The sequence below is a fragment of the Pelodiscus sinensis genome, chromosome 9 (genome assembly GCF_052426305.1).
Source record: "Pelodiscus sinensis isolate ZL-2025 chromosome 9, ASM5242630v1, whole genome shotgun sequence".
Classification (NCBI taxonomy): Eukaryota; Metazoa; Chordata; order Testudines; family Trionychidae; genus Pelodiscus; species Pelodiscus sinensis.
This window is the reverse complement of record NC_143060.1, coordinates 12,312,553-12,336,631: the sequence shown is the minus strand read 5'-3', so window position 1 is coordinate 12,336,631 and position 24,079 is coordinate 12,312,553. Positions and strand designations below refer to the sequence as shown.

Here is a 24,079-nt window from a genome sequence, read left to right as displayed (position 1 = left end):
ATTTCTGGGGCACAGAGAACTATTGCTATACTATACTGCATGTCTGCCCACAGGAAGAAAGGTATAGGAGCAGATGTCCATATGGGAACATGTTTGCCTTCCCCAAATAGCCAGATGACAGTTTTTTCTCCTCCTTCTCTTCAGTGGTCATTGGTTTGCTGTGTATGGGAGGGTACCTCATCTGGAGGAACTGGAAACGAAAGAACACTAAAAGCATGAATTTTGATAACCCTGTGTACAGAAAGACAACAGAAGAGGAGGATGAAGATGAAATCCATATTGCAAGAACTGCACAAATTGGGCATGTCTACCCAGCAGTAAGTATCTCTGAGCTAGTTACCACAGGAAAAGTCTTTTCTTAAGAAAGTTTGGCTACATAATTATCTCAGCTGATCATGAGGTTGGTTGCAGTTATGTGGCATCAGACAGTAAGTACATTCAAATAAGGAGTTTGTAAGATTTTTGCCTGTGAAATTGCTCTTAGACTTGTACGTGGATCATATTGCTATATCTTTGGAACATATATGAGGTTAGATCAACTGTCCATTTAGTCAGGTACAGTCTCTGATGGCATTGCGCGCTTAAATCCCTTCAAGGCATCCCACTGAGAGAGAAATGCACGTCTCGTCGGTACTTCTGACAGGTCCCTCATTGTAATGATAAATACTAAACATGAAAGAAAAATGAACAGGCTGTCCTACACATGAGTTTTTCCAAAAATAGGGGCAATGAGTATTCCTAAATGTTAGGCTGTAACCTGGTGGGCAGGTTTTTCTCCTGATGCAGCTTGCAGTCATTCTTATGTCTTGCTGTTTTCCATCCACTGCCTTTTCCTACCAACAAGTCCACAGTGTTTTTCTACTTATATAATCAGAGGTAAATCACTAAAAAGTGAAATGCCCCACAGTGAATAAATGAGGAGTCAAAGAAAGCTGCCTTAGCAAGATGAGGCATAAAGATGGGATGGAGGAGTAATGCTTTTCTACTCTGCTCTAACTGAACATAATGAGTCTGATCTAGCTGATCTTAATGGGACTTACTGATAAAGACACCATAACCCATTCAGAATGGCTTCTTCAAGGTAGCATCCCTTCCAGAAACAAGTGGCTTGAATGAAGTATAGCAACAGTAACTGGAGTTAGGAATGGGAGGACAAAGAGAAGGGAGTGAATATGGGAGTAAAACCTCTGTAGGTATGAGGAAGGGCACTATCTCAGTATCACAGAATGAGTAATAACAGCAGTGCTTACACTCCTGTCATACCTCTCATCCAAAGATTTTAATGAGCATCACAGACATCAGTGAACGTGGCCTACCACTACATCTTTAGTGCAAGGAAACTGCTTATCCCCACTTTGCGGTTGGGCTATTAAATGCATGACATTAACTAATAAATACTACTCAATGTAGGAGTTACTCCATTGAATTCATAATGAGTAAGGTATCAAGTCTAAAGAGATCAAATGATTCTTTGTTACTCAGGCATTTACCAGTGTTTTCTTTGTTCCACAGCGTGTAGCATTGAGCCTGGAAGATGATGGGTTACCATGAGGACCAAGTTGCCACTATAGTCCCATACCTGATGGAATAATATGCACTGAGCAGATTCACTTTGGATCATGGAACTCCCCTTCCTTTTCTTCCCTCAATGAATTTATGTTGCAGAAGGGTAACTACAAAGTTATAATGAACTGCAAACATCCAAAGGATGTGAGAGTTTTGTATGTATAATCTTTTATACACATTTTAACTTGTTGCACTACCCATATGTGATAGTGAAGAGGCTACTGCTGAGCTACTAACTCAGTATACATAATTAGCTGGGTTCAATGGCTACGCATCATTTTTAAACTATATTTATAGAGGTTTTGTAAATAGGTTGAACTTGCTTTGTGGCTCTCCATCAACATAAGTAAAAAAAATCTATACAAGCAGTTTAGAATATTTATTAATAAAATTGAGATATAAGATTTGTTCTGTAAATATATTAGAGGGGTGAGAGTATTTATTTTTTGTATGTTTGGCTTGCTGTGCATATATCTATCTAGACTAGATAGATATATAGACATAAATATATATATATACATATATATATATATGCACATACATATAAGTATATTTTAAACTATTAGCCCAAGTCTATGGGAATTAGGGGGATTGAATTCTTAAGGAATGTTTATGGAAAAATTGCTTTGAACTCTAAAGCCACTGGAGTAAGAAACAGCTGTACAACAGAACAGTCAGTGGTTCTGTAAAATTAATGAAGCACTCCCATAATGAACTTTTTCTGTCAAAATATGTTGTGGTTTACGTTGCATTTCAAGCCCAGATGAATGTCCTGGCCCAGGAGTTAAGCGCTAACATACTTGATTTCCTTTAAAAAAAAAAAAAAAAGTCACACCATAAATGTCCTCATACACTATGGGTACGTCTACACTAACCCCCTAGTTCGAACTAGGGAGGCTAATGAGGGCGATCAAAATTGCTAATGAAGCACGGGATGTAAATATCCCACGCTTCATTAGCATATTCCTGGCTGGTCGCCAGCTGGAAACTGACTAGCCCGAAGTAACTGACCGCGTGGCAGAAAAACGGAATTCCAAGATAGACCCCTTACTTCGAATTAACTGTTAAACTTCTTTCCACGAGGTTTAACAGTTAATTCGAACTAAGGGGCTAGTTTGAACTAGGGGGCTAGTGTAGACGTACCCTAAGTGAGGAGAAGTTACTGCATCTCACACATAAGAAACTCCTATAGGTTTCAACATGACTTTATACCATATCAAAAATTTATCTCTATGGGGGTGTTTGATACCTAAACCTGTCTTTTTTTTTGGGGGGGGGTCCCATGAGAATCTTGTTTAGTACTCATAAAAGTGATGATTTACTGGTAGTTCTATATCATCCTTCTGAAGCTAGCTCATTGTAAAATCTTTCCTTTATCCTTTTATGGCTGTACTGCTACCAATCATTAACACTGCTGAAATGAATGAAGTGTTAGGAAACAAAATACCAGTTTGACCTGGAATATACAGCTCTGGGTAGGATGGCTAAAAAGGCCATTGGGGAAAAAAAATACCCCAAACCACCTTATACAGCAGTGATCCCCAAACTGAGGGAGTGTGGCAAAACCCACACCAGGTCCTACAGGGACTACGGAGGGAACATCACCCAGACCCACTCTGCCCCCAGCTTCACACCTGGCCCCAACTCCCAACTGCACTAATGGGAGGTGCAGACCAATTGCGGGGAGGAGAGACAAAAGTTTGGGGACCAATTCCCTAGAAGGCCTTTCACTCACCTGATCCTAAAGCTGAGCAACTATGAGAACAGTCCTCAATAACCTTTCCAATTCCAATATTCTTTCCAATGGGAACAGTGGTGGGTGTGGCAGACATTACTGTCTCTGGCAGAATCTTGTGACAGCTGTGAAACTAATGTGTCACTATTTCTATAGCATTAGGAAGTATCAAGGAAATCTTAAATTCTACTGGGCCACAGAATCAATTCTTCAGCAGAAGCAGCCCTTTCTTCTAAACTCAGTCTGGCTCATGGTGCACCAATATCCCGCAGACATGATAAGGAACATATGGTAGGGAACATGGTAAGCAGTTCCTATCCCAAATATCTGGTAGAGGGCACTGAGTGATGCAAAGCATCACTGTTCATTGTGGAAATCATTACCTTCATTACAATCCTGCACTACTTCTTGCTCCTGGGAACAAAATTCATAGTTTCTCACATGGCATAGGAGCACTCATCTTATGTGAATCAGATGCCAAAGCCCAAGTGGTTTATCTACTTTGCGCAGTCTTCTGAAGTCACTATCCCATATATGCACCTGTGTAACATACAGCATAAATTTCCAGGGATATCTTTTTTCAATATCCATATGCTCCAACTCCAGCAGTGAATAAAGGATCCAGTTCTGTTTGTTAGATACAAAGCACTCACTGTTCCAAGGGCCTTATTCAAAAATCTATTAGAATCAATGGAAGACCTTTTTCACTGGCTTTAAATTAGGCCTCACTGACTTTAGTGGGAGAGGAGGGGGTTCAACCTCTGACAAGGAGTATTCAATACCTCTGTGGTTTTGGTCCTAAATCCAACACTGTACAATAGGTTGTAGAGTAACCTGTGTTGCTTTTATATGTGAATTGAAGTTTGTGAAAGATCCAAACACTATCTGAAGATGCCTGTATGATGGGGAGGGGAGAGGGAATCACAGTTTAATGTGGGATTAAAGTGTTGGTACATGAATTAAGTCTAGGAAGACAATACTACAGTATGCATTATGGAAACACTATGGACCCCAAACTTTTTGTACAAAAGGTCTATGAAGTTTAAGTTGTCCTTAACCTTCAATTCTAAAAATCTAAAGGAGGTGGCTTGATTACTTAAAGATCATTTAGGGAGGTGGAGAAATGTGATTCTCAGATTTCCAATTATTATTTTAAACCACAAAGCTCTTCTACTAGAAGTCCATGCACTATGTGTATGAAGGAAAGAACAAAAACTTGAGCTGTATGTGTGGTAACACTAACAGCAAACTGTACATATGGTTGAAGGCTCTACATTTTGATACTTTTTTAAAAAAAAATAAAAAACTGTACAAGTCGTGTGTATAATCAGCAATTTTTTCAAACCATTTTAAATGACGATGTCTGGTGCTGGTTTCAAACTTTACAGCTTTCTAACTAATCAAATGAAGTCAGCCACCAAATTCGGTTTTTTTTTTTACATACATTATTTTAAACGACAGGTGGAATTGTTAGGACACTGTTTAATACTGTAACCGGTTCTGATCTCTGTCTTGTCATAATGAATTTCTGTTGAAATGAGTTCTTGCTTGGTGCCTTTTGTGTTTCAGTTTTCATTGTATGGACAAAAGAACTGAGGGGGGAGGAGGGAATTTGTTCTGTATATCATTTGCTGTACTTACATAAAAAGGAGTACTGAAAACCAAATGAATACATTTGTAAAAAAAGTGCACTGTTTCTATAGAACAATTAAATTTTTTATCTGAGTTTTCTGATGTGTTCTGTTCTGTTATAGCACATCAATGCTTTTTTTCCACAGACTACATTTAAGGGATCCACAAAGGTTTTCGTTGCCATAGAACAGTAGATTTCAACCTGTCATCTGTGGACCCCTGGGGATCCATAGACAAGATTTTGAAAGAGATGTGTCTACACACGCGCACGTGCTGCTCTACATTCTAGTCTCTTTATGGTCCCTATCAGTCTACATTTAACATCCTGCAGTTTTTCCAATCTAGAACTTTGCAGCCTCAATCCTAGATGCTACCTAACTTCTATGTACAAATGAAGGGATACTCAATGGACAATTCTGAAGTCCCCTTCCTGCACTCATACGGTTTTACCAAATTACACAGAAAATGCCACCTGTTTTAGTTATGCTTGCATTACATAAAGTTTTATATAGGTGACAGAACTAAAATGCGTCTGATTTGAGGTCAATATAACCATGACAGCCTGCTGCAAACAAATATATTAGGGTTTACCATTACAAATGCTACATTTTGTCTCTGTCCTGTAAATCTGTGATGTTTTTGGGAGGCATATGGTGCATTTGCTTGCCATACTGCATAAGCGTTTGTTATTTAAGCTAAGCCATTTAAAGAGTGCCCAGATAGTCCTGTGATGGATATTTTGTTACACTCATCACTTTATTAACAATAGCTTTTCACAAACCCAAAACAAAATTAGAGCTGGTTGTCCCGATGGGTGCTCCACCTTAGATGTTTTCAGCACCACTGCGCTGTAGTCGGAGATTTAAGACAGGAGTGCCGTCAGTTGGCTGCACACACAGATAGCCGGCATGCGCCACTCATAACGGCTACTGCACGTATACAGCCAACCAACCCCTCAGTTCCTACTCTGCCCAGAAATAGAGGTGTTCCAGAACAGATGATGGAAGGATGGGTGGTGGAGCACCCACAGAGACAACCATCTCAAAGAACCTCAGTTACTGCACAAGGTGAGTAACTCTCTCTTCCTCAAGAAGTGTCCCTGTCGGTGCTCTTGCCTGGTGGAGGGAGGTCCTGTAAGTCTGTATGGACCATGGACAATGCAGTATGTCTGAACCTTGTAGTCATAGCTTAATATGGTGTAATGTAAATGTATGAGCCGAAGCCCACGTAGTGGCTCTGCAAATTTCTCTGATAGGTACATTTTTGAGAAATGCAATGGAAGCTGCCATTGCTCTAGTAGAATGTGTCCTTATGCCTGCTAGGGGGTCATGGTTAAGTAGAGTATGAGAGGCGGATACAATCCATTACCCATTTGGATAATCTTTGTTTGAAGATGGGTGTATCCTGTGATCTCTCTGAAACAGTTATAAAGAGACTGGTAGCCTTCCTTAATGTTTTCTCCTTTGTAAGTAGAAGGCTAACACCCTGCTGATGTCCAGTGTGTGAAGCATGGTTTCCTTGTTGTCAGAGCAAGGCTTGGGGAAGAAGACCGGTACGTATACGGACCTGTTGTAGTGAAACAAGGTAGGTATCTTGGAAGGAATTTAGGGTGTGGGCAGAGGATGACCTTGTCCTTGTGGAATATGGTATAAGGATGATAGTTATCAGGGCTCCCAGTTTACCCACTCTGCGTGCCGAAGTAATGGCTACTAAGAATGCCACTTTTATGGATAAATGTAACAAGGTGCATGTGGCCAGGGGAAGGGCTTCCCCATTAGTGCTCTTAGTATGAAGTTTAGGTTCCATGCTGAAATTGGAGTCGTGGTCAGAGGGGGTACGTGTTTTGTAGCACCCTTACAAAGTGTTTAATTGTGAGATGTGCAAATATAGAGAATTGATTAATTGTGGAGTACAGTGCTGTAATCACAGTGAGATGCACTCTTAGGGTATGTCTTCACTACAGCGTTATTTCGAAATATCTTAATCTTATTTTGAAATAGTTAATTCAAAATAAGTTATTTCAAAATAATGCGTCTACACACAAAATGCATTTTGAAATAGCGCGTCCACACTGAGTGGACACTGAATTGCATTTAACGCTGGCCAGAACCAGGTCCAGCAGAGCATCAGGTCAGGAGTTACTTTGTGTGGCTGCTGCCTGAGGCTATCTGAGGCCTGTGCTTAAAGGGAAACCCTCCCCTCCCCCCCCAGACAATCGGTTCTCAGCTTTCTCTGCTTGCTTGCCTACCTCGATGAGGGACAGCAAAGCATTTTATCTCTGCATGCTCTGGTTGCCCTCACTCGGGACACCACAACACTCTGCAACATGGAGCCAGAGCTGCCCTGGGCACTCTGGTGTTTCTCGTGGACACGTTGCTGCGAGCCTGGCTGCACTTGCTGCAGACTGCCATCTGGGAGGTCCATCGGGGAGCTGTCAGTATCCAGGAGGCCCTGCGGGAGAACTTCCATCTTGAGGTGCACTAAGAGCCTCCCTAGTCTGCCCCACTGGGACCTTCTGCCTCATTCCTCCCTCACATCCTTCCACTTACCCCTCCCTAACCCCCCAATTCGAACTACCTACTCTGTGCTGTGTGTAGCCACGGGCACAGAGTTCGGACTAAGGGACATTTAAAAATGGCGGTGCCCGGGAAGATGCAAATGAAGCCCGGGATATTTATATCCCAGGCTTCATTTGCAACTTCGAATGCCTATATTATCCTCCCTAGTTCGAACTAGGGGGCTAGTGTAGACATACCCTGAGTTAGGAGCAGTGACTGCTGGCTCTGGGCTGGCAGGCTTGGAGCTGGCACAGGCACTGTGGCCAGAGTCAACCCCTTTAAGGGCTCTGGGGGTAGGGGAGGGAGAGGAGTGTTCTTAGTTGAGGCCGGAGTGGCCACCAAGGCACCCTGGGAAGGCTGGAGGCCCCCTATTTCGATATAAGTGTCTACACATTACTTATTTCGAAATAGCTATTTCAAATTGGGTGTTTTTCCTTGTGGAATGAGGTTTACCAAATTCGAAATAAGCGCTCTGCTATTTCGAATTCATTTCAAAATAGCGGTTTGGCTGTGTAGATGCTAGGAAAGTTATTTTGAAATAACGGCTGTTATTTTGAAATAACTTTGCTGTGTAGACATACCTTTATAGAGCTGAGGGAGAGCCCTGACTGCTTGAGAGATAACAGATATTGTAAAATTTCCGGAAGACCTGCTATCAAAGGCGAGAAATTATATGACTCTCACCAGAAAAGGAATCTGTGCCAATTATGAATGTATATCTTGTAGATGGCCTCTGAGAATTTAAGAGGATCTCTTGTATGACATCCAAACACCTTGATTCAAGAGGAGTCAGCCAGTGATGAGCCATGCTTGTAGGTGAAGGTTCTGGATATTGGGACTCAGTGTCAGCCCCAGTGCCATTTGTGGCATGGGCTTGACTGACTGAGCCGACCTTTTGCTCAGCACCGCTGGTGCCACATGCTTGGCTTGAGCCTGTGTGAAATGCTTGGTCTGCGGAGGCAGTGCTAACCACTTACTCTGCACTGAAGGTGCAGTTGGTGGAAGTATTGCGCTCAGTGCTGCTGCTGAGCACTGGTCTGTCGGTACCCTGGATGATTTTTTTGGAGCTGACCAAGTTGACTTCAGCTTGAAATGTGCTGAGGTCTTAGAGCTAGATTGTGTTTGGTCTTTTGCCCCTCAGGTAGTCTCGGTGCTGGACGTACCCAGAACCTTGATATCTGGTGCCTTTGTGTGCCGCCGGTGCCGAGGTTGATTTCTTCAAATGTGAGCACTTTTTCTCAGGAGACTCGCCCCTAGTGGATGAATGAAAGCGCTTTTTGCCTTGATCAGCCATATTATCTGAGGGTCTCACCCCTGAAAGATCTGACTTCTCAAAGCTTGCAATGGATGAAGTTCTCTAGTCTTTCTGGTTCTCACAGTCAATTTCTTGTACTGAGGGCACTTGTCTGTTGAGTGACCCAGCCCTTGCCACCGCACACCCTGAGAGTGGCTGTCGGATATGGGTATCGACAATCTACATGTCAGACACTGCTTAAAGCCTGGTGAACCAGGCATGTCCCTAGACCACATTAAAAAAGAAAAACGGTTCTCGAACTATTTAAGAACTCTCTTTTAAAACAATTGTAACACTAACTATTTAACTGTAAGCACTAAATAACTAATTATTGAACTAGTTATCCTATAAATTTGAATATTTTCCAAAAAGTGTGCAGGGCAACTGCAGGTTCTAACTATGGCCAATGGTGGCAGAGAAGGAACTGAGGGGTCAGGTGGCTGTGCACGTGCAGTAACCATTACGAGTGATGCATGCTGGCCTCCCACATGTGCAGCCAACTGAGGGTAGCGCTGTCTTAAATCTCTAGACGAAAACATCTTAGGTGAAGAATCAAACTTCAAAAATAACTGTTACACTATCTGGCAATCTTGGATCATATCTTATGATTTTCCACATTACATGCCTAGTCTGGAGCAAAATCTGTAATAATCACTGCTATTCGTGAATTCTAAAAGCATTACTTCTCTGCCAAGTTCGACTAATACATGACAGATTCAATCGGGAGGAAAAAATCCCACAAATAGTGCAAGGTTAAAGTCAATAATGCACAAAAACTAGGGATAATCAAAGATTTTTCCATATACATTTGTAACAGAAAATTAGGTTTTGACTAAACAATTTTTTTCCACTAATGGTATCTGCACTCCATGGAAATTTTTATTTTTATTAAAACACAGGATGCCCGGAAATTGATATTTTGGTTTTGAATTTTTTTTAAATTGAATGTTTTCACTGAGAGAAGAAGCCTTGTTCAACTAGCTCTTAACTAGAATCATAGAATTAGAAGGGTACATGAGAGGTCATCAAGTGCAGTCCCCTGCCCTAATGGTAGGACCAAGCACTATCTAGATCATCCCCGATAGATGTCTATCTAACCTTATCTTAAATATCACCAGATAGAGATTCCACAACCTCCCTAGGCAATTTATTCCAGTGTTTAACCACCCTGACAGTTAGGAACTTTTTCCTAGAGTCCAACCTAATCTCCCTTGCTGCAATGTAAACCTGTTGCTTCTTATCCTAATGTTCCAGTTCTAGGAATCCATGAGCTACCCAGAGGCTAACCTAAGTGTTAGTGTCTAGTCTACAGGAGCACTGTCAGAGACTGTCGGCATGCAGCAGAACCAAATCTCTCCAACGGGGCTTGAATGATCTCACATATGCTGGAGAGATGTTAGAACCACGTGCTGACAGAGAACTGGGGGTGGTAATTTACAGTTTTAGATAGAAATGGTGCCATAAAAAAAATTCCAGTTTTTCCTTACCAGTATTTTGGATCTGTTTCTTGTTCAGCTTTCCAGCTAAAGTGGTTTGGATCCATTTACATAGGGTACATCTACACGTCAAGTAAGATGCTATACTTCCCAGCTTGAGGAAACATATTCACTCTGATCTGTTCTGATCAACTGAGTGAGCTAAAGTCACAGAAGGGAGGGACCAGGCATGCAAAGTCCATGGCTAGAGTTTGACAGAATCATACTTGGGGTTGCTGTGGCCACACTAGCCTGTAAGTTCTATCAGAACTTGTGCAGATATGTTTCCTCAAGATGGAAATTACAGCCTCAGTGTAGTTAGTTTAAAAAAAAAGGGCAAATGAGTGTTGAAATAGATGTTGTGTTTATTAGGAGAAATTGCTCAATACCCTACAAACCCCATCTGAAGAGTCACACTTTTCTTTGAGGGCAAGCCTCTTTCCCTGTGCCATGAACCAACATCACAGCTCCTTCAGCCATAGTAAAGCTAAATGTGGAATTAACATAGGACGTCCCATCACTCCACTGACCTGGAGAAGACACAAGCAGCATAACTTTACCAAGAGCAGTCAGGCACAAAACACATGATAAGATGTACACAGGTTTGCTGTGTACAGATTTGGTCCCCACCTCCCTATAAAAAGAATAAATATCATAGTAGTGGATGAGATACATACAGTTGTGGATTAGGAGTTTGTGGGGTCTTGGACCACAGCAAGAAAGGGACCCCTCCTGCCACCATCTCTCCCCCGCCAGGGAAATGGGGTCTTATGTCCTATATGGACTCCCCAAATCCTATCACTAATTCAGACTTTGACTCTAGCTGAGGCACTCAATCAGGGCTGAATTACCCAATAGGCAGACTAAGTACGTGCTTAGGGCACCAGCAAAGAGATTTTACAGTACAGTATTGTTTTTATTTTGAATTACATATGGGGGAGCACCATAATCTTTTCAGTGCTTAGGGCCTCTACAGGTCTTGATCCAGCTCTGCACTCAGTAGCTACAGAGATGTGGGCAGGATTTGTCTCTAATTAATTAGGAAACTTTGTTTCATTGTAAAGAGAGACTCCAATCATTGGGCCAGATGTCATAAGACCTGGCTTTAAGTCTTTTCTCTACAGTTACCTTTGTTTTTTGGGGAGAAGTTTATCTGCTTGATTTTTACATGAAGTGGCCATTAAACACCAATGGCTAAATGTCAAATGATGATAAATTAACATCAGGTCAGGATTCCGATTCCATTTCCAGAGGGGTTTTTTGTGAAAAGTTTGCAAAACAAATCAAGTAAATGTGGGAGGGCAGCAGATTAATGTAACAAACAAGCCAACAATATGTAATATTAATAGTGTGGTAACAAATTAATTTTAAGTACCAAAATTTATTAAAGGACATTTTTATTCACTAAAAATATACAATATTGGTAATCTTACTTTTAAAGAAACATTGTCAAGTAGGGTTCATCTTTGATAAACCAGTTATTTTTATATTGAAATATTGAAATATTTTTAGAAAAACTAGTTACTATCAAAACTAACAACCTAACCTGAAAACACAAAATCATCTCTAAGAAAGTTTACACAAAACAACAAAATGGCAGAGTGGTAAATAATGAAAAAAACAGGTCACTGATACAGAGCAATCTGGCTTACTTTGTAAAATGGGTGCAAACAAACTATGCACTGTAATACAGCTAAATGTAAACCTATGTATCTAGGAACAATGAATGTCGGTCATACTTACACAATGGAGGACTTTATCCTAGCAAGCAATGACTCTGACAAACATCAAGGTGTTCTGGTTTTTATCGGCTCCAAGTATGGTACCGTAGCCAAATAGGCTCCAGATGCATAACAAGGGGAATCCTGAGTAGCAGAGAGGTTATTTTACCTCTGTATTTGGGAATGGTGCAACCACTGCCAGAATACTGTCTCCAATTCTGGTGTCCAGAGTTCAAGAAAATGGTGATTAAATTGCAAATGGTTCAAAGCAGAGTCATGAGAATGATTAAGGGTTAGAAAACATACCTTATAGTGTGCGTGCCAACAAGAGGTGCAAATGGCCATACCTGTGAACACTCAGGTAAATAAAACCTCTGGCAGCTCTCCCAGCATTAACCTTGGAAAAACCCATTAGACCTGCAGGCTGCTTATTGCCCACTCCTGGATAGGGAGAATGTGCCTCCATGGCCATCAATTGTTGCAAACTTCTCATTACAGGGTAAAGTTTATCCTGTGCAGAGACTTGCACAAAATCCTACTTGAGAACTTAAGTGTTGCATATGTCTTATGAGGGGTTCTCTGCAAGAGGGGTGAATTTCACCCAAAATAATTAGTCTCCCTGTTTCTCTTCCAAACTGTCTTTGAGAGTTCAAAGACAATTCAACTACAGTGAACCCTCGTTTATCGCGGTAGATAGGTTCCAAACCCGACCGCGATAGTTGAAAATCCGCGAAGTAGGGACATGTATATTTAACATGTATACAGCGAGCCCTCGCTACTTCGCGGTTCGACTATCGCGGATTCACGTATATACATAATGTAATGAAAAAAGTCCGCGAAGTCGTGAATCCGCGATGGTCGAACCGCGAAGTAGCGAGGGCTCACTGTATTAACTCTAAAGAGTGCAAAAAACAACAACACAGGAGTCAATGGTGATAATTAGAAAGCAACTAAAGGAGCAATTAGATCAACAAAAAATATGGAAACCTCTGCTGTAGACTATAAAATGTCAATTAAAAGTTGTACATCAAGACCCCAACTCTACAATCCACATAGACCTTTGCACTGCCTGTTTTTGCAATGTTCTACCTTAGGGACACACACGCCTGGTGTTCACCTGCCTTGGGCTGGTGGGAGTTAAGTAACAAACGAAGAGATTGGCAGTATGAAGAAGTTACTCACTTTTGTGCAGTAATGATGGTTCTTCGAGATGTGTGTCCCCGTGGGTGCTCCACTGTTGGTGTTGGGCTGGCACCGCAGCTCAGAGTTTTGATGAGCAGTCATCAGCCAGACCGCACATGTGTGGCTTGCGCCTCAGGCTGTTCACGCCTCTTGGTCTCTTGCGTGGTCCAGCTCCCGCCAGTTCCTCAAGTCCGCCCCGGTATCTGGAAGATATAATAGAGAATCTGAAGTGGGGAGGAGGGTGGGCAGTGCAGCACCCACCAGGGCACACATCTCGAAGAACCACCATTACTGCACGAAGGTGAGTAACTTCCTCTTCTTCTTTGAGTAGTGTCCCCATGGGTGCTCCACTGTTGGTGAATATGTAGCAAGACTAATAGAAGGTGGATCTTGGATTCATGGTCTGAATATGGTAGATAGGACTGTGGAGGCCACAGCTGTATCTTGTGCCTGAGAGTGCAAAATTGCATAATGTCTCATGAAAGTATCGTTGGTGGACCGTGTCGCCACCTGAAAATACCTTTACGGGGAACCCCATGTAGAAATGTTGTTGATGTTGCCATAGCCCTGGTAGAATGTGCTCTTGGGATCTGAGGCAGAGGTTGTTTCTTAGAGTATAACACTGCTTAATGCATGCTACCACGAGGTTGGAAATCCTCTGTGATGATAGGGGTTTCCCTTTTGTACGCTCAGAAATTGAGACAAATAAACGAACCAATTTACGAAAGGGTTTGGTTCTGTCTATGTAAAATGCTAACGCTCTGCGCACATCGAGGAGATGAGACTTAGCCTCGGCTGTCATTTGGTGCGGTTTTGGGTAGAAGATGGGAAGCATGATTGGTTCATTAAGGTGAAAATCAGAATATATTTTGGGAATGAAGGATGGGTGAGGACGTAGAACATGCCTGTCTTTACTGAAGATGGTGTATGGTGGAGTCGCCATTAGGGCTGCCAACTTGCTTACGCTGCGGGCAGAAGTGATTGCTAATAGAAAAATCACCTTCAGTGACATCATATGCAAAGAACAGTTAGCGAAAGGTTCAAAGGGGGCGTGGATTAAAGTGTTCAACACCATTTCCAAGTTCCACAAAGGCAGTGGTCGTCTGTGTAGTGGGTATAGGTTAGCAAGACCCTGTAAGAACCTCCTTGTAGTGGGGTGCGCAAAGACCTTTTATAGATTGATGAAAGACAGTAATGGCAGCCAAGTGCACCTTTACTGATGTGAAGGCAAGGCTGGAGTCTGTAAGAGATAAAGTGTAGTCCAGAATATTTTCCAAGGATGCTGAAGTTGGTTCTAGATTATAATCAGAACACCAATGTCAGAATCTACACCATTTGTGCAGGTAAGTGACTCGGGTAGATTGGTTTCTGCTGTTTAAGAGAACCTCCTTTACGCACTGTGAACATAGTAATTCTCCTTGGCGGAACCAAGAAGGAACCATGCTGTCAGTTTCAGGATGTGTGGCCGAGGGGAAAGTAGGGTTCCTGACCTCTGAGTCAGAAGATAGTGATGTAGAGTAAAATGGTAGGGAGGTCGAGGAGACATTCAATAGAGGTAGGGAAACTATGCCTGTCATGGCCAGAATGGTGCTATGAGTATTACCGTGGCTCTGTCCTTGCGGATCTTCTCCAGGACTCTGAAGTTGAGAAGAATGGGAGGAAATATGTATAGAAGAGGTCCCCTCCAGGATCAGAGAAAGGCATCTCCCAGGGATCCATGTCCGATGCCTGCTCTGGAGCAGTACTGATGACATTTCCTGTTTCTGCTTGAGGCAAAAAGGTCTATTCCTCTCTATTTGGAGGAGGAGATACCCGCCTGTGCACTTGTCCTTTTTGATGGGAGTAAACCGTGGCAATTCAGTGTTGTAGGCATCAAAAGTGTAGGTGTGCACGAGTGACTACATATGTTGTAGCGGCCATATGACCCATTAGCTGAAGGCATGTGAGAATAGGGACCGTAGGACTCAGGGTGATAGTGGTAATAAGGTCTTGGATGGCTTGGAACCTCTGGGAGGGTAAGTAGGCTCTTTCTGCCACAGCGTCCAATTGGGCACCTATAAACTATATTTTGTGTGGGTGTCAAAGTCGACTTCTGTATATTGAGTAACAGGCCTAGAAGCTCAAATACCTTTTTTGTTGTAGAAATCATGCAAAGTGTTTCCTTTTCCAATGTGCCTTTGACAAGGTAATCATCCAGGTAAGGAAATACAATGAAGTGGTGTCTGTGTGGGTATGCTGCCACAACAGCCAGGGTCTTTGAGAAGACTCTGGGTGCAGAAGACCAAACGGAAGCACTCAATACTGGTAATGCTCTAGTCCCACTGTAAAACGAAGGAAGCACCTGTGTGTTGGGTGAATCATTGTGTAGAAATATGTCTTGCAGGTTGAGGGCCACAAACCAGTCTCCTTTGTCTAATGCCAGAATTATAGTCATCAGAGTAACCATTTTTAATCTTTGCTTGCGAAGATAATGGTTCAATCTGCGTAAGTCTAAGATAGGCCTCCATCCTCCTGTCTTTTTGGGGGTGAGGAAGTATTGTGAGTAAAATCATCTGCCCCAAAAATCTCTGGGGATGGTCTCTATTGCCCTGAGGTTGAGGAGGGATTGAACCTCTTGTCTGAGAAGGCTCTCATGAGAGGGGTCCCTGAAAAGGGATAGGGAAGTTGGGGAAGTTGGAGGTAGTTTGGTAAAGGGGACGGTATACCCTGCGGTGATTATCTTGATGACCCATCAGTCCGAGGTGATGGCCTTCCAGTGCTGTTGAAAGGGTTTCAGGCGGTGATGGAAGAGTGGACCGACGTGTGATGACTAGTGAGAGATGGGAAGATTTTGCTGGACCTCGACCAACAAGTCAAACCTGCTGCTTTCCATTCTGACTATTGGTGGTGCAGTTGTTCTGTTGATGCTTCCATTGTGGTTTCTGTCTGGTTTTGGGCTGGTCAAAGCCTGGTTGGTGGTATTTTTGGTACGGGAAGGATTGTTTTTTTAGTATGGGGGTGTAGCGTTTGCAATGATAGGGAGGTGTGTACATTCCTAATGTCTGTAAAGTTGTCCTTGAGTCCTTACTGGAATGCCCTTGAGTCCTTGACATCATCAGTCTTTTCAGCAAAAAGCTTTAATTTGTCAAAGGGAAGTTCCTCTACCTTTGACTGTAACTCCCTAGGAACTCCGGCAGATTGTAGCCATGATGTCCTTCTCATTACCACAGATGTAGCCATGGCTCTAGCTGCTCTTTCGGCCACGTCCAGAGCTATCTGTAGTGATATCCTAGAAGAAGTGGAGCCCTCTTGGACAATCGACTTTAGTATTGGACTCTCTGCATCTGGCAGATGTTCCATGAGGGCGGATAATTTTGAATAATTGTCAAAATTGAGATTAGACAAAAGTGCTGCATTAGCTATTCTGAGAAGGAGTGTGGCGGAGGAATAGAGTTTCCTACCAAAGAGGTCCATGCACTTGTTGTCCCTGTCATTGCTGGTTTTATGTTGAGGAAGCTTAGATCGGTGCTGAGCGGCATCGACAGCCAACAAGTTGGGTTGTGGTTGTACACATAGGAAGTCAGCCCCTTTCTGGGGGGACAAAGTACCTCTTTTCAGCCCTCTTATTAGTGGGGGGGGGGCACGGAAGCAGGAGTCTGCCATATGTTGTCCGCCGACTCCATAAAAGCCTCATCTATTGGTATAGCAATTTTGCCCCTTTGGGAGGGCTGCAAATTTTTAAGGAGCCTGTGTTATTTTTGTGGCACCTCTGATAACTGAACGTCCTGTGTTGCAGCGACTCTCTTGAATAAGTCCTGGAATTGCCTGAGATCGTCAGGTGGAGACTGGTCCCCAGGTACGACAACCTCATCAGGAGATGATGAGGACTGACCCGTTGGAGAGACATCAGGTGGCTGTTCATCTATTTCTGAGAGGTGTGTCTCTTCTGGTTCTGAATACTGAGTTGTGGACTGGGGTCCTGGGGATGCAGGTGGTAATTGTTGAGCATAGTCCTGTTTAGGGGAAGCTGAAGATACTCAAGATCTGGGATAGTTTCAGCTTTGCATGTAGTGATCCCTTTGTTGATGATGGCTTTGAACAGAGTCGTGCCGAATAAAGTCAGCGGTGAACTGGGCTGTATCGACTGTATGGGGAAGAGTGTCTAGAAGAGACCGTATCTATAGTATACTCGTTTGTGTCTGTAGGGTGAAGGTGCAGGGGAGTATGATGCATACACCCAATATGGTGAAGGGGAAAGGTCATATCTAGACATGTATCTGCCATGTTGATACGCCCTCTCTCTATCTTCTCTGGTCAAGTATGGTGAGTGCGGTGGAGAAGATGGTGCTGGAGAGAAAGATAAAGGCTCCGTGATTAATTGTGCCTTAGGGTCAGACTTGTGAGATGCTTTCTTTAGGATTGGAGGTGTTGAAGGGCTGTATGGAGGTGACAAATGACCCGTTGATCTTGTGGGGGATGAAAGCAGCACCGAGCTCTCCTGTGCCGATGGTGACCATGCCGAGTCTGACCGTGCGGATGCAGCTGGTGCCAATGTGGTCAGTGCTGGGTGTGCTGACGCCACTGATGCCAGTGGCAATGTGACCCTCAGTGCGCTGGGCACGATTGCAGACAGTGCCTGGTCGGCTGGTGCCGAGGAAGTCGGTGCCAATGTTGGTGCCAGTAGGTGCTTCGGCTTCGGCACCGACGGTGATGGCACCAATGTGTTTGGTGCAGTCACCGGCAGCCAAGCAATGGACAGTTACGGCAGTTGATGACACCAAAATAGGTTTTTTGCCGTGATTTTGGCTCTGAAGCCGATTTTTACCTCGGCAAAGTAGTGCCAGAGATGTCTGGTTATACTCACTCTATGCGAAGATAGGGACCGAGCTGGAGATGGCCATTTTCAGGCTGGGACAGCCAGTGGTGATGCAGCTCTCCTTTTCTGTGATGAAGGAGACTGCCGGATTGAGGCTGGCTTCAACATTTCTGCTGGTTGTAAGGCTTTGTCAAATAATATCATTTTAAGCCTCATCCCCCTATCCCGTCATGCCCTCACAGTGAGTTTGGCACAATGGGCGCACTTCTGCTGGGTATGCGCCTCACCAAGGCATTTGATGCACTCTGCGTGGCTGTCTGAGGCTGGCATGACGTCTTTACAAGTGACGCACTTCTTAAAACTCAGAGAGCCAGGCATTCTTACTACTAAGTCTAACTCTAACTAGGAATACAAGAAAATATATTTTTTTAATGAACTGCTAACTAACTATTAAGTAACTAACTAACAAAGAAACTGTGCCTAAGACACTAAATTAACTTTTTCTAACTCCTGACAGGAATCTGTGAGGAGGTCAAGCTCGTTCCATCTGTGACCATGGGTGGCAAAGAGAACTGGTGGGAGCCAGACCGCGAGAGAGATCAAAAGGCACAAACGGCCTGAGGCACAAGCCACACATGCGTGATCTGGTTGATGACTGTTCATCAAAATGCTGAGCTGCAGCACCGGAATAAGCCCGACATCAACAGTGGAGCACCTATGGGGACACTACTCAAAGAAGAACCTCCTATTTGTATTGCTGCTGCAGTGCACAGGAGCCCCAATCAGAATCAGGGCCCTCCTCTACTAGCTGCTCATACAGTAGGCATGCATAATTGAACAGTTGCTTTTAGTACAGAAATTATGTTTGAATGTAGTCTCTGGCCAGCCACTTAAATATGAAAAAGAATTATTAAAAAGTCCCATTCATTTCTCCAGAAGGAAGGGGAAGGTGACTGAAAGATTAAGATTTTGGATTACATGTTGGTGGCAGCATCCGCCAGGATAAATCAAGAGGCTACAGCCTAAGGTATATTCTGAAACCTGGTTCTTAATGGAGTAATAGCTAGCTTAAGTATCATGTAAGAATTGGAGAATGTTGAAATTTGATTTGAAACAAAAACATTTAAAATGGCTTAATGCATCAACTCACACTCACTCTACACAGCAGTGAAAGAGCATTCTCTTTATGTGCTACACAGAGCCAACTATTTAGAAAGGCCTCCTTAAATTTGTAGGTAAGCAACATAATCTGAAAATACTGTAACTTTTAAAAGCTATTTACACAACAATATTTATACTGAGTTAGAAGATAGGTTAATTGGTAATTTGACAAGACAAATGGTGATGTTTACCCAGTTACATTGCTGGATCCTGCATGGATCAGGGAAAGGAGGAAGTTAAAATGTTTTCCCTAACTCCATGTTGGAGCAATACTTCAGCATCCTTGTCTAAGGACCACAGGTTTATGTGGAGCTACATTTATAACTTCTCTATACTGAATGGAAGGAACACCTTTAGGGATGAGTGGACAGTCTATTTTATACGACTCATCCTGTCTCTGGCCTTCCTGAAAATACCTAAGAGACAATTAGTGCCAGCTAAGGGAAAAATCCCTGAACCTATACATTCTTCTCAGAAAAACCAGAGCTCTCTTCAAACTCTTGGTATTTGCAGGTTTAATTCGGGTCTAAACACTGCTGTACCTGATTTCATCTGTGAGTTCAGTACTTTTGCTAAGAAGATGAACAGCAGGAGAAAGGTTAAGGTATACAGGCAGTCCCCGGGTTACATGGATCCGACTTACATCGGATCCCTACTTACAAACGGGGTGAGGCAACCCTGCACTAGCTGCTTCCCTCCAGCAAACCAGGGAGATGCGAAGCTAGAGCCCCCCTCCCCCCAGCAGACCAGGGAGACGCGGAGCGGCTTTTCTCAGCAGACACCTCAGCTTGAGAATAAAGGACTGAGGGAAGTGAGGTGTGGGAGAATAAAACTGAGCTCTGGAGAAATGTTTGGCTAGAGTTTCCCCTACAATATGTACCAGTTCCGACTTACATACAAATTCAACTTAAGAACAAACCTACAGGCCCTATCTTGTACGTAACCCAGGGACTGCCTGTATATGTAAAAGTGACTAGTTTTGATGGTATGAGTTTCTGACCATAAAAATGCTAGGTGGAGTGTGAATATTGTTGTAGTCAACTATACTGTGACACAATTGGATGACAATCTGCATTAGAGCTAACATTCACAGTCTATTAGCTGTTAGCAATGACTGTCCTATGTCCCATGCCTTTAACAGCCTGACCTCCTGAATTGTCTGAACATTACTTCTGCATCATTAATTTGTCATATTTGCTGTTATTAGTCTCATTTTGCTAATCCCACAGATGGCATGAAATCAGATAAGTAATTCTATCACTACTAAACTAGAAAATAAAGCTGTAACCAGGATTTAAATATTTAGGGCCTATTTCTTTGCTGCCTTGCACTGTTGCACACTGTGTAGTCATCCCTATGCAAAGTGGATGTAATATTCTACCATTCTTATCTGTAGGATGTTACTCCTGCTTTGCAATCCCATTGCACGGGTAAAAGTTACCTCATAAGATGCCATTACAGTCCCTTTATGTTGCTCTTGTAGAATAATGAAGGCCAAAATGCCTCAAGGTTTTTCCTTCAGCAGCACAAATGGTCTTATGCTGCCCTCCTGTGTAGTCACTTGTGCAAGGGTATGTTGGGAGCATGGCTAGTGAAGGAGTGGATGGTAGTAATTTTGGGCTGTGAGGCGGGTCCACTGGCTAAAAACTATCTGAAGACAAGTTTTAAGTATAGAGATATGTTGATTGGCACAGTATTTCTTTAAGGCTCATTAAGAGAGGACTGCTGAACATCTGAAACAGCTGTAATGTCTTTAAGGCTCGTACAAGTACCTATTCATAATAGGTATGTCTAAAATATAAAATGTGTCTAAATATAAAATGTTAGTTTACATAATACGTTGGACTGAACACAAAAAGAACACAATTAAAAACATGGGAGGAAAATTACTTGAAGTTTGTTCAGAATGGGGAGAGGAGTTATACTTTCCATTAACAACTGTTAAAAATAAAATTTGTTTCAGATTTCTGAGGAGTGGAAGAGAGCACAGTGGATGTACAGTGCTACAAATCTTCATTAAAATAAGAGAAGGACTCATTTATTCCTGCTGACAATACAACTTCATTTAGTGAGGCTAAATTACTCAGTTTTCTCAATATGAAAATGACTTAACAACATTTAAGTACAGGGGAAAACAACCAATTTATTTTAATATCTTGTGGTAAGGAAGGATGTTAAGCATTAATGTGAAATTTCTAATGTCCCTGATGTATGCAGTATTCTTCATATAGGAGGAAGGAGGTAAGAATGTAAGCTGAGCTATTTCACTAAGTGAGGACGGCTGAACATCTGAAAAACCTGTAATGTCTGAGTCATCTTCTTGTACACCAAAGCCAACTACCTGAAAATTCAAAGAGCAGAGAGTTACCAAGAAGACAGTAAAAGTTTGGATGCTTAAGATCTAGACTAAGAGTGAGTCGTTTTAGGTATGTTTTAGTGAAACATTTAAGTTTTAATTTGTATTAATGGACTTTTAATAACTATAGCAATGGAGATCAAATTAAGAGTGTATATATATATATATACTGTAATGAGAGGTATCCAGGGGTGAAAGGAACTTAAATTTCTTATAGGTACTGTCCTATCATGACCCACCCCTCCTTGGGGAGGACCTCAGGACAGAGGGAGGGTTTTGCGATACAACAGTACCAATAAGAAATTTAAATATGAGGTGGAGTGTGGGGGGCTCGGGGCAGAGGTTTGGGTTATGGGTCAGTGCAGGCTTCAGGCTTCAGGCTGGGGATGTGGAGAGATGTAGGAGTCAGGGTTGGGCTGTATGGGGGGCTCAAGGCAGGGGGTTGTAGTGAATTGAGGGAGGGAGAGTGTGTGGTGGGCCCTGGGGCTGGACCAGGATGGGACCAGGTGCAGCAGTCTGGCAGCTGTGGCTGGATGCTGGGTCGATTCTGCCTCCCTAGCTATCCCCGACACAATAGGAACAGGTCCAAGGGCAGGCCACTGTGCCAAATGGGGGCTGCCGCCAACTCCTCTCCTGGAATCCCAGACTGTCAGGCCTTCCCCAGGATCTGGGCCAAGGCTGGTCTTCTGCAGCTGTGGCCAGACAGAGGCCACTTCTGCCTCCCCCCATAGCAGAAGCGAAGCTAGGGCCGGGCCACCTCTGCAGGAGCAGGGTCGCTGCCAGCCTCTCCCATAGCTGATGGGAGGGCTAGACAATGGGACCTTCCCCAAGGCTAGGGTTGGGCTGCTGCAGTCACATTCCCTCTGGCTGGACAAGGGCCCATGCCGCTCCACGGACTCCCATGCATGACAGAAGCGAGGCTGGGGCTGGGCCACCACAGGCAGTATTGGTCACGGCAACCCTGGCTGGACAAGGGCTGATGCCACCCGCTGCACCCCATGCCCCCGGCCAGACAGGAACTGATGCTGCCCCCCACAGGGCCAGGCTGGGCACTGGGGCCAGATGGGGAATGCCACCACCCTCTCTCAATTGCACACACTCCCAGCCAGCCCTTTTAAGTTGTTTGTTTCCCTCCTCTGGCTGCTGCTATTGCAGCAGAGCAGAGTGCCCCAGCCAGCTCTTGCTGGAGCACAGCCAGCTCTTACTGGAGCAGCAATCCAGGGTGCCCCCCTTTACTTTTACCTCTGGATATGAGTGCAGCACATGTAGGCCAGGTCTACTAGACCCAGTAGCTCAGCTTAAGGTATGTAAATCCAGCTACTTGTAATATGTAGCTGGAGTCGGCTTACCTTAAGTCAAGCTAGGCAGTATCTCCATGGCAGGTGGCCAGCAGGAGCAAACACTCCTATTGGCTTCCCTTAGTCCTAGAAAGAGGAGGCGTACCAGCCACTGGCGGGAGCCACCCTCTGAGTTTGATTTAGTGAGTCTTAACTAGACTCACTAAATCTAACTCCAGAAGATCAATTGTGGCAGCAGCATAGACTTATCTGAGCTAACTTTGATCTAACTAGCTCAAATAACAAGAGCAGTGAAGCCACAGCAGCATGGGATAGCCCCTGAAATAGATTTCTAGGATGGATGTTCACAGCTTGTCCTACCAGGGCTTCACTGTTATGCTAGCTTGAGAATTAAACTAACTCTAGTATGTCTGACCTTGCTACAGTCACACCTTTGATTCCAGGGCAGGCATACCCACAGGCTTTGACTTATTCCTCATACTAGGAACACTTTTAAGATTAATTTCTCTCCTCCAATATGGGATTCAAAGCAATAACAAGAGTTTAGATATCAGTAACTATAGGAAATGTTATTTTCAATTCTATCATATAAATATTTTTTAAAAGGCGAAGGTTGTTCATTCTGCGAGGTCCTAAAAATTAGTATGGATGTTACCATTTCTGGTATGAAGCAATCTCATTTAACATCTTGATTATTCCAAATATACTCACATGTATACTGAGTGCTTTCCTTTCTTTGCCTCTATGAGCTTGGAACCAGTCAATTAGCTCTGATTTAGTCAGTGATTTTAGTGCTTCAACCTAAAATACACAAGAGTACACATTCCAAACTTCCAAATATCACACAGATATTCTAATTCCCAAAAGCTGAACAATAGTTTGAACCGATTAGTCTTCTGCCCTTGTTCTCCAATTCCATCCCAGAAAGAGAAGTTACTCACTCTGTGCAGTAACAATGTTCTTCGAGATGTGTGCACCCGTGGGTGCTCCACTGTTGGTGTCAGGCTCATCCCAGCACCACAGATCTGAGATTTTTTACAGCAGTGTCTAGTCAAGCTGTTCATGCACGGGAGGAGCACAGTGTTCCTACCTTTGAAGTTAGCACCAACTCCTCTCTGTTTCTTCTTTGACGCCCTCCTGGCAAGTTGTTAGTGCTCAAAGAAGTGGGGAAGAAGGTGGGTATGGAGCACCCTATGGGGGGACACATCTTGAAGAATCATTGTTACTGCACAAAGTGAATAACTTCTCTTTCTTCTTCAAATGATGTCCCCATGGGTGCTCTACTGTTAGTGACTGTGTAGCAGTG

The 24,079-nt window shown here is 43.3% G+C and overlaps 2 protein-coding genes across 9 annotated transcripts in view; one reads left to right on the top strand and one right to left on the bottom strand.

Moving 5' to 3' along the window:
- Positions 1-5,035, top strand: part of LRP8 (LDL receptor related protein 8) — a 300,238-nt gene extending 295,203 nt beyond the window's left edge. For both annotated transcript variants that reach the window (XM_089780427.1, XM_075936002.2), the window contains 2 exons: positions 145-317; positions 1,513-5,035. In XM_089780427.1, the coding sequence (XP_089636553.1) occupies positions 145-317; positions 1,513-1,551 (212 nt within the window). In that variant the 3' untranslated portion in view covers positions 1,552-5,035. The remainder of the gene's footprint in view (positions 1-144; positions 318-1,512) is intronic.
- A 6,966-nt stretch (positions 5,036-12,001) lies between these two features.
- The window catches only part of LOC102458989 (nardilysin-like), a 158,488-nt gene continuing 146,410 nt past the window's right edge, over positions 12,002-24,079 (bottom strand). The window contains exons 30-32 of one of the 7 annotated variants that reach the window (XM_075935997.2): positions 23,485-23,574; positions 21,418-21,460; positions 13,155-13,366 (exon numbers count right to left, since the gene is read on the bottom strand). In XM_075935997.2, coding sequence (XP_075792112.2) covers positions 13,305-13,366; positions 21,418-21,460; positions 23,485-23,574 — 195 coding nt within the window. In that variant the 3' untranslated portion in view covers positions 13,155-13,304. Of the gene's footprint in view, positions 12,126-13,154; positions 13,367-20,720; positions 21,461-23,484; positions 23,575-24,079 lie in introns of those variants that run through there. The other 6 variants (XR_012905859.2, XR_016350238.1, XM_075936000.2 and 3 more) reach the window with 6 other exon arrangements.